Source organism: Ictalurus furcatus, chromosome 25 (assembly GCF_023375685.1).
Source record: "Ictalurus furcatus strain D&B chromosome 25, Billie_1.0, whole genome shotgun sequence".
Lineage (NCBI taxonomy): Eukaryota > Metazoa > Chordata > Actinopteri > Siluriformes > Ictaluridae > Ictalurus > Ictalurus furcatus.
Genome location: NC_071279.1, coordinates 20340078 through 20351365, shown reverse-complemented (window position 1 = coordinate 20351365; position 11288 = coordinate 20340078). Strand labels below are relative to the sequence as shown.

At 38.4% G+C, this 11288-nt stretch overlaps 1 protein-coding gene across 1 annotated transcript; it reads right to left on the bottom strand.

The window, feature by feature from the left end:
* Positions 1–531: 531 nt before the first annotated feature.
* On the bottom strand, positions 532–3452 carry flrt2 (fibronectin leucine rich transmembrane protein 2). The gene has a single exon (XM_053614428.1). It carries the CDS (start codon positions 3450–3452, stop codon positions 1458–1460), a length of 1995 nt encoding a protein of 664 aa, XP_053470403.1. The 3' UTR covers positions 532–1457.
* Positions 3453–11288: the final 7836 nt, after the last annotated feature.

Sequence of the window (11288 nt, the reverse complement as noted above, 5' to 3'; positions counted from 1 at the left end):
TCCTTTTTCTTTTTCTTTCCTTCCTTTTTTTCAGAACCAGGGATTATGAGCGAGAGGGGAGAGATTCTTTGAACTTGACCCACGAAATAAAATCTTGTCAAAGCAAATAAAGTCAGAGAGTAACAGTGCATAATAAGGACTTCTCTATGGTGAAAAAAGATGGCGTCCCTAAGCAGGCGCCCCGGCTTGGAAAAACCAGCGCGGCATTAAAAATAGTTTTAATTGCGCTCATGCAGGGATCTGAAGGCAAACCAAGCTCTGGCACATAGCAACTGGGATTCAAGAAGCTTTTTTTATTTGCTGCCCCACAATTCATCATCCTATCTAAACAGCTGCCTGATTAAACTAGCACTTGATCAGTAAAAGCAAAACAGAGGAAAATCCGAGCCATACCTGTAACCCTGTAAGCACAAAGGACGTAACAGAGAGATCGAGATTTCCGGAAAAGTGAAAGGCAGAAAAGACTATGTGAGAAATAACATTGCTTTATGAGATAATAACACACCACAGACTCCAGCACTCGTTAGGAAGGGTGTATAATTTGTAAATCCACTAAAATAATTTGTAAGGAGCCTCCAGAGCGAGACACGCAGACCTTAAAGACCAGTGATTGAGTGTATGAGCTCATAGACACCTGCTCGAAAAACCTCCTGAAAGCCCAGCAGCCCTCTGTATGTTTGACTTTTTGTTTGACATGAAAATCTACATAGGACAGCAAGAACAAAAAAAGCAATATGAAATTAGTGGGATTGGATCCGTAACGTTTGGTTAATGGTTGAAAGAATCCTCCAGAGGAAAAAAAAACTGCCCTCTGGTGGCAGAAAGCCAAACCAAACACTACACCAGCTTGTAGATCAACTCACAGCTCGTGCTCTTGGCCCCTCGCAAGTTTTTGCGGCGTTGAAATGTTGTAACCGTGTTCAGATGTGACTTTCAGAAAAAGCTCATTTCCTGATCGACTGCTTCACTCCGCCACGTCGACAACAAGACCGCACAAAAAAAGTAAAAACAGCTCCGCTCCTGTATGATTTTTTCCACTGCAGGCTAATCAGCGCTGTTTAATTTTCCTGACCAGTTTGTTATCTTAACTACTGTTTCACCGCAGGGGTTTGTATTTCAGTTCTTAGCGAGGTATCCACGTTCACACCCGAGAGGCAGAAAACCTGGACTAATGCACTTAACACCAGCCTTGCTTTTACAAACACAACTGACTTACACCAGGTCCACGCTAATTACAAAACCATTTGCTAAGAAAAATAAAAAACAAACCCAAAGCCGAACTCCACGTAATTGTCTGCAATATAAATTACCATGGGGGAATATATTCAGATTTAGATTTAGATATAAAACTGTGTGTGTGTGTGTGTGTGTGTGTGTGTGTGTGTGTGTGTGTGTGTGCATTGTACAATCGTACAGTGAATGTTTATTACGTCTTTTTTTTTTAAATGATCATAGCATCACGTGTGGCAAAATTCCACACCAGGAACGTTGCTGCTCTTGCAATAAACAATGCTGTTGTTACTGAGGTGGCAGTCTCTGTATCCAATGCCAACGTTGGGTGTGTAAATGGGCTGGATCCTGAAATCGCCCTTTAGAAGCTGCTCATTGTTCAGCGGCACAATCTGAAAGCTGGTCTCGGTCATTTCCAGGATGGAGTTATCCTTCTTGGTGCCGGCTTCACAGTAGTCATCTTTTCTCCTGCCTCTGTTGTATTTCCATTTGGACGAGGAACAGGCAGACCTGCTCTTCTTGTGCATGTACCAGCAAAAGAGGCTAAGTAATATAATCAAAACAAGCAGCACAACGCCACCGATCACGCCGGCTAACAGGAACGTAGACGTGACGTCCTGCTGTGCCACCTGATCCGACTCAGACGGATTGTTGGAGTTTCTAGAGGCGGATTTGGTCCTGATCTCCGAACAGATCGTATCCTCTCCGGGTCTGTAACTATTTAAGGAATCCAGAATGTAAACGCAGATCCGGTACTTGGATCTAGGTTCCAGGTCGTACAAGTTAATTCTCCGTTGCTCTCCAGGGACAGTCCTCTCTTGGCTAATATCCATCATTAAATTCTGACTCCTCTTGACCCAAGTGACTTTGTAAGCTGTCACGGTGAAATAAGATTCCCAGCTAACCTCGACACATGTGCCATTCACGACATTCAAGGATATTTTCAAAGGGTCTTCATAGGGAGGATAGGGAGCAGGTGGAAAATTGGGCACCAGAGGCGTGGGATTGGTCGTGGTTGGGTGGAAAACTGTGGATGATATTGTGGTGCTGGGGGTGGTTCTGGGAAGGATGGTGGTTCTATGAGGCGGCAATGTGGATGGAGGTAAGCGAGTGAGCCACGGATCGATTTCAGTACCAGCCGGACACTGAAGGATGTCAAGGTTGAGTTCTCGGATTATCATGCCCTTTAGCTTCTCTGGTTGATGACATGTAAATCCGCGGACGTTCACGGAAGATGGCAAGGACTTCAGCCAAAAGACAATCCACTTAATAGCACAATCACAGCGCCAATGGTTGCTTCGAACATTGAGATTTGTCAGGCTTCTCAGCTCATCAAACACGCCCTGTGGTACAGTCTGTAGCAGGTTAGTTGATAGATCGAGTTTCTCAAGCTTCCTGAGCTCGGAGAAAACCGAAACGGGAATGTCTTTAATCTGGTTCTCCTGCAAGTTCAGTTTAACTAGAGACACAGAAGGAAGCAAAGGTGGCGGTACTGTGAGAGAATTCCGGGATAACGAAAGCTCTTTGAGGTTGACCATGTTCTTAAAGGTACCAGGAGTGATGGAGTCATCCTCCAGAAGATTTCCATCCAGCAACAGCCGCTGTAGATTGGTAACATTTTGAAAAGCTCCTTCATCTATCTCGGCAATGCGGTTTTCATCCAGACGCAGTTCCGTAAGATCTGCTGGTAATCCGATAGGAACACTGCTCAAGTGATTCTTGGTGAGGAAGAGGAGCTTAAGGTTTACCGCTTCCCGAAAAGCCCCTTCCTCCACCCCGACTGTGGAGATGGAGTTGTCGTCCAAATGCAGTGCTTCCAGCTTGGGTAGCTGGGCAAGTGCTGCTCTGGAAATGGTCTGAATGTTGTTTCCCTGTAAATGGAGTATTTTTACATTTCTGGGAAGGTTGAGGGGGAACTCGTCCAGCTGGTTCCCGTACAAGTAGACAGTCTCCACCGATGCCACGTTGTGAAGTTCTATTGGAAATCCAGCGCTGTTGATCTGGTTGTCGTGGAGGTAGAGGATCTTGTATCCCTCCCCAATACCCAGAGGCACAGATGTTAAACTTCTCTCATTACAGTAAATGAATGTTTTGTCGCAACGACACTCTTTGGGACATGATGCAACGGGATCGAACTGCACATGCAAGCTCAGCAATACGGTAAACCAAAATCGAACAAATGAGGTCCAATCATTATTCCACAGTCCAACTTGGAACTCCATTGTGGGAAAATAAGAAAGAAAGAAAGTTAAAAAAAACTCAAAGCCACCCACAAAATCTGTGGTTTAAGAGGAGGAGAAGTAAATCCAGCGAGGTGCTTTATAGGAACGCACTAATGCAGATTTTGCAGAGAGGAAGTCCAGGGTTAATCCTTGGATAATTGCTAGCCCTCCACCTCAGCACCACGGTCTCGTTTTTGAGGGCAGAGGTTCCGTGATTGGCGCCATCCATGCTAAAATATCAAAGCACGGCAGGACTCGTTTGGCCCAGAGCCTGTGTGAAATTGCAATGGCAGCCCTGGAGCTGAGAAGTTGAGAAGCCCACAACTCCTCCTTTCCTCTCTGTTACACTCCACTGGGTGTCAACCCAGGACAATTTCAGGCGGTGGGACATCTGGAGCCCGGGACCTGCAGGAAGAAAGAAAGGGGCTGATTAAAATTCAGCTTTTTTCTGTTTTTTTTTTTTTGTCCATGTACCAAAAGGAACCGGACGTTACAAAAGCTTTGGTCATCATTTAGAAACAGACATGAGCTCATTTCGACCTAAATAATTTTACTTAAAAATTAGATTTGTAAAAGTCAAACACTTCCATCATAGAAGGACAAATTAGTCTGACGTCAGTAGGGAATTTCCGCTGAAAGACTTGTAAACACACGTATACAAATATTATATTCTCTCCAAGACTCAAAACGTGGAATGTTACACCATGTGGATCATCATAAATTAAAATAAGCATTTTAAAATAAACCCTAATCCCAACAGCGAGAAATAAAAACTGATGCAAATGTTTTCAAGGAAACCGAAAGAGATTTTAGTTGTTTACATTATAATGATAGAATTATGAGAAATGTAGAACATTCTGATTAAAGGGTTCACAATAAAATATATGTTTGTCTTTGTGAAGCTACGATATGATGTTCATTAAAGTTTATTGAGCACTCCGTTGGGATCCCTTAAAGTAGAGCAATTTTAGTTGGTTAAGACCCTTTAAACACTTAAACATTTTATGTAGAACCTTACCATGCTGTTTCCGCATCAGAAAAGGTTCCAAGTCGAATCATTTTACGAAGCTAACAGCTGCTAGTTCTTTTTCAAAAGTAGAACCCGTTTGAAATATATATATATATATATATATATATATATATATATATATATATATATTTTTTTTTTTTTTAATACATAAAGGTCATGGTAACTATCCAATCCATTATCCTCTTTTGGGGGAAGTCTTAAAGTTTCCCTATTAGAACAGGTTCCAAATAAAACCCTTTAATCATCTAATTAACTCTTTTTTTTTATTTCTAAAGGTCATTTTCAGAGTTGATTACTTCAGTCCAAAAGTCACATCAATATTTAATTCAGGAACTTGAAACTGCTTTCAGGCGTGGAAGAATAAATTCATTTTACAGATATGAACAATAATGCATACACTCTTAGAAAAAAAGGGTTCTTTAAGGGTTCTTTAAGGGTTCCTTAAGGGTTCTTTAAGGGTTGTTTAAGGGTTCATTAAGGGTTTTTAGCTTCCAAAATTGTTCTAATTGGTTGTTAATAAATAAATAATGTCCCAAAATTGTACCCCTTAATTATCCAATGAACCCTTGAAGAACCCTTGAAATTTGTTTGTTTTTTTGTTTTTTTTTTGAGAGTGTGTCTATTTAGAAACTGTCAAGGTTCCAAGTCGAACCATTTTTGGAAGCTAAGAACCTGTTAGAGGGGAAGAAAGGGGGATCTTCACGGGTTCATTGGATAATTAAGGATTAGGGTTATTGGTCATTATTTTCTTCATAATATTTTCTAGAGCATTCCATGGTTCCAACTAGAACTCTTTTAGTAAGCTAAAAAAAAAAAAACTTAATTATCCAAAGAACCCTTGAAGAGCCCCTGACGAACCCTTCTACCAAGACAGCCTAACGGTAAACTCCTGACAGGTCTTCGTTGTTAAGAAAATAATGAGCAATAATGTGGGGTTTGTACCTCACTCTTAGAAAAAAATGCTTCTTTAAGGGTTCATTGGGTGATTAAGCTTTGGGATTTAGCTTTGAAGCATTGGTTCTACTTGGAACTTTTTCTGATAGGGAAACTACAGCACAGTTACTCTGAAGTCAGTAGGGAATTTCCACAGAAAAGCCTGTAAACACACATATACGCTTTCTGAGCCACAAAACATGGAATTCTACACAATAACCATCATAATAAAATACAACAAGTCACTACGGCATCTAACAACAGCGGAGATCAATTAAACCTGACACAAATTTATTTGCAGTTCAGGCGTGGAAGAATAAATTCATATTAAACAAAATAAACACACTGTATTTACACTCTAACTGAAGTCTTGCAGGTGAAATGCCCATGGGTTCCTCATGTCATGTGTATATATTTTTTTCTAATTGTACAGTTTTGTGACTGGTTAAGACTTTGGTTGGGGAAAAAACCCCGGAATATATAGTGAAGGAGGGAGGCAGGAGAAGAGTGATGGATACCAGCTGTCAGATGGAATGGGATAGGAGGATAATTTAGCTGCTCCACCCGCTATAAACGATCGATACGCACTATTTATCCCCGTGCAGAGGATTTAAGAGTTGACCCAGGACTCAATATCGAGGTTTAAGTGCTTATCCACTGGCCCAGGTGATTGAAATATGGTTTAAGGTTGTGATGTACAGCGTATTAAAGAGATATTTCACTGCTTTGAACCCAAACGTGGCATTAGATGATTCCTTTAATTATTTAAGAAATGCACAGATAAACTAGAAATAATTAAAACTTTATGAAGTAAATAAAGATATCTAAACATAGAGAGTATATAGTATCTCCTATACGTAATAATACTGTAAGTATAAATTAGTAGATAGTAGTATTTAAAATATTTTTATAGCGATATTAAAATTCGTACATAAAGATGGCAATATTTAATTTTTGTATCATTACATTTGCCTCAGGTATACTTTATTGTGTACGAAATAAAACACAACCGAGCGGAGGTGGTGGTGTCCGTTTATAGCTACATTAAAAATAATGTGACCCTGGTTCTCACTTCCATTACAGCAGGTATTAACAGTCTGTCACACGTTTTTAAAGCCGGTAATGTAGAGCGTGCGCTGTACACGTCCCTGTGAACGAGCTGTTACTATAGAAACGATAACGTATCAGAACGAGTACATTAATATAAACCTGTGCAACTGTCAGAGCCGCTGTTCTAGAGAACTAATCAACACCTGAGTTGAACAATGCTGTGGGATAAATGACTATTTTACATGCTCGTATATCATCATTTAATACATAGAAGTGTTTGTTATAAAACAACGCTGAATATTAAACTTTTTTAAAAAGTGCCAAGGTCAGTGTTAGGTCTGAAAATGTAATACACATTTCTGGGGGAACCCTTAAAAGTTCTATGTAGAACCCTACCACAGTGTATTTATCTCTCAGAACCCTTTTAGTAATTATCCAATGAACCTTTGAAGAACCTTTTTTTATTATTATTTTATAAATAAGAAATAAGAGGGTACACTTTAAGAGTTAGTATCCTTAAGGATTCTTCACTTGTCCTTATATAATCAGAACCCTTTAAAACACTTTAATTAGATCGTGAACCCTAAGGAACCCTTGAAGAACTTGTTTTTCATTACATTTAAAAATGTAGACCTCTTAAAGGTTGTACCTCTGGAGGAACTCAAAGATTCTACAGAACCTTGCAACAGAGTATTTCCCTGTTACCCAGGGGTACAAGTAGAACCCTTTTAGGAAGCTAAAAACTATTCATTATCCAGTGGACTCTTAAAAAAGCCTTCAGGAAAAAATTCTTTCTAAGTGTTTCAACTTTTAGAAATGTAGAAATATAGTAAAGAATCTTCCTTTGTGCCCGTGAAGGAACGTTTAAAGATTCTACACAGAACCCTGCAACAGAACCCTTTTTCTAAGAGTGTACCAAGAAAGAATGAAGACGCTAAATGTTAAACTCCTGCTGGGTTCTTGGTGTTAAAAAGAAAATAATGAGCATTAATTCGGCGTTAAAATATTAAATTATAGATTTTATCCTAAACTAATAAAGCACAAAGTAGTTATTGTAATGTACAAAATATATATAAACTGAATGCTTTGTCTTTGTTATTATTGTTAGCTATGTTTTATTATTATTTATTATTATTATTATTATTATTATTATTATTATTAGTTATTGTTATAATGAGTGTATGTAAACAGGAGGAAAGGGTAAAGGTCACACAGCGGCGTTGACGTTGGAGTGAAGTCCCCGAGACGGCGTCCAGGAGTCAAGACAGCAGACGAGTTAGACGTTAAATAACGAGACGTGTGACCGAACTCGTCCTCCAGGTTCATCTGCCCACATCACAACCGCACATTTACACAATTATTTGCAAAACACACAACTCTAACGGAGCATTCTGGAAATGAAGGCAGTACGTTTAGTTATATACTGAACTCGTCTCTGACTTCTGCATCACTGTACAGTCCTTATGAGTTACAAATGGTTTAGATGTCGTTCTAGGTGTGTGTGTGTGTGTGTGTGTGTGTGTGTGTGTGTGTGTTTAATTTTTAAGTCTATGAAAGAAACGTGGCTTCTGAGCTTTTAAATCAGGAAATCTGGAAAACAAACAATTAAACAAAATGTTCTACATGGAGAACAAGATGGACATCAGTAAATTTTCTTGGACTTTAAAAATTCTACAAAGTTGAATGTGAGATTAATTATGTACCTTAAACACGTGCTTTAAAGGCACTACGTCCACGTTCTCAAGCAGGTCTAAAGGACCAATATTTACTTCTTTATTTACATCTTTTTAAAATATTCATCTCAAATATTCAGTGCATTACAAATATATTCCTGCTACCACACACTCATCACTTTAGATTATTTTTAGTAATAAATTGTATAGTATTTTACTTTAGGTAGACTGGTGTGTGTTGTGTTGTGGGTTGGATTTGGTTTTTCTTTTGTTTTGTTTTGTTTTTTGTTTGTTTGTTTGTTTGTTTTAAGGTTGGCTGCAGGTTTTAATTTCTTTTATTTCAGATTATTTCTTTTCTTTTTAAATTCATACTACTCTCTCAGTAATAAAATCACTAAACTGTACTTTTCTTTTTTTTTCCCCATCGAGGCCATGTGTTTCATGCATGTCTTTCTTTAACTTTTAGAGTAAAACTTTAAAGTTGTAATAATGTACATTAAATTAGTTTCAAAATGGAAAGAATTACACCAAAGTTATAAAAAATTAAAATAAAAACATTCCTTATTTACATTAATAAATCATTTAAATTAGTTTAATCATACTGGTTTGGATTAGTGAAATGCTTTGGATTTTTTATGCTGGATATAATTTACATTTTCATTTAATTTAATTCAGGATATATTTTATTTAATCTTATTTAAATACATTTTACTATTAATTTGTATTATTTATATTCGTATTACTTGAAAAAACTAAATGATAAAAAATATTTTATTTTGGTTACTTGATATAATTATATGACAAAAATTTGACAAATTTGATAAAACATGATCATTTTTATTACTTTGGTTATTATTTGACACAATAACATGATTAAAAAATATTTCTAATTACTTTGTTAATCTGTGAATGAGACACAGGAGGGTTTCATAAAAATACATTTGAATTAAAATAGAAATATGTACTTTAATCCAGATGTTTTGGTCTCATTTCAGTAAATACATTGATGTTGAGGTGTACTATAGTACTGTTGATACAGTAGTACAGTAGAGTAGGGTATAGTATAGTACAGTACAGTATAGAATAGTAGAGTATAGTACAGTACAGTATATTATAGTAGAGTAGGGTATAGTATAGTATAGTACAGTACAGCACAGTATAGTATAGAATAGTATAGTAGGGCAGAGTAGAGTATAGTACAGTATAGTATAGTACAGTAGAGTAGCGTATAGTACAGTATAGTACAGTACAGTAGAGTATAGTACAGTACAGTATAGTAGAGTACAGTATAGTATAGTATAGTACAGTAAAGTATAGTAGGGTAGAGTATAGTACAGTATAGTATAGAATAGTATAGTAGAGTACAGTATACTATAGTATATTATAGTACCGTACAGTATAGTAGGATAGAGTATAGTACTATATAGTACAGAATAGTATAGTAGAGTACTGTATAGTATAGAATAGTATAGTAGAGTACTGTATAGTATAGAATAGCATAGCAGAGTACTGTATAGTATAGAATAGTATAGTAGAGTACTGTATAGTATAGAATAGTATAGTAGAGTACTGTATAGTATAGAGTAGTATAGTAGAGTACTGTATAGTATAGAATAGTATAGTAGAGTACTGTATAGTATAGAATAGTATAGTAGAGTACTGTATAGTATAGAATAGTAGAGTACTGTAGTATAGTATATTATAGTACCGTACAGTATAGTAGGATAGAGTAAAGTAGAGTATAGTATAGTATGGTGTCCTACCTTTCTCCTCGCGCGTGCACTCATCCAGCTCACACTTCTGCACTTTATCCACTCAGTAATTCCTCTGTTCTGTTCTTCACGCGCTCCGGAAATCCGCTCCGGTTCGGTAAACCCGGGTCGGTAATGAAAAGGAGCTCGCGCTCTGTGTCGGACACCTCCACATCCTGTCTTCTTTCTTTTCTTCTTCTTCTTTTTCTCTCTTTCCTCCTTTCCTCACTCACTGCGGGTCCGGTTCTGCAGATCCCCCGTTAAACCGCGCGCGACCCCTTACCGAATTCCACAGCGAGCGCGAGACATGAGAGAGAGAAATATACAAGAAGAATGAGAGGAAAAGTGGAGAAAAAGTGTCGGAGCTCCGGTCCTCACTCCTCCACTCTCACTCTCACTGTCTGTCTCTCTCACTTCTAGATCCCTCCTCTCTCTCTCTCTCTCTCTCTCTCCCTCCTCTCTCTCTCTCTCTCTCTCTCTCTCTCTCTCTCGTGAGGAATGCGTTTCCGCTCCGCGTGAGGCGCTGCAGAGAAAAATAAACAGAGAAGATAGACAGATAGATAGATAGATAGATAGATAGATAGATAGATAGATTTTAAGCCATTTGAGTTGGTGTATGTGAGGATCTATTTTTAATCATGTCTATAATTTTATCTCATACTTTAGATTTGATTATATATATATATATATATATATATATATATATATATATATATATATATATATTGATCATGTGAGACAGATGGACCAGTGTGAGTATTTCTGTAATTGTGGATCTCCGGGGATTTTCATCCACAGCAAACACAGAAACACTGTGTTGATGAGAGAGGTCAGAGGAGAACGGTCAGACTGGTTGGAGCTGACAGAACTCAGATAATCACTCTGTACAATCATGGTGAGCAGAAACACATCTCAGAATGCACAACACATCGAACCTTGAGGAGGATGGGCTACAACAGCAGAAAACCACATCAGGTTCCACTCCTCTCAGCCAAAACAGAAAGCTGAGGCCGTAGTGGGCACAGGCTCAAAAACACTGGACAGATGAAGACTGGAGAAACGTAGCCTGGTCTGATGAATCTCGAGTTCTGCTGGACTCCACAAGAGCTCTGAAGGTGTGCTGTGGTATCTGGCACCAATACATTAGCAGCGGATCCTGTAAGTTGCGAGGTGGGGGCTCCATGGATCGGACTTGTTTGTCCAGAACATCCCACAAATGCTCGATCTGATTGAGATCTGGGGAATTTGGAGGCCGAGTCAACACCTTGAAATCTTTGTCATGTTCCTCAAACCATTCCTGAACAAGGTAGGTGATTCGTGTTAAAGTAGCATCCACATGAATGCAGGACCCAAGGTTTCCCAGCAGAACATTGCCCAGAGCATCACACTTCCTCCACCT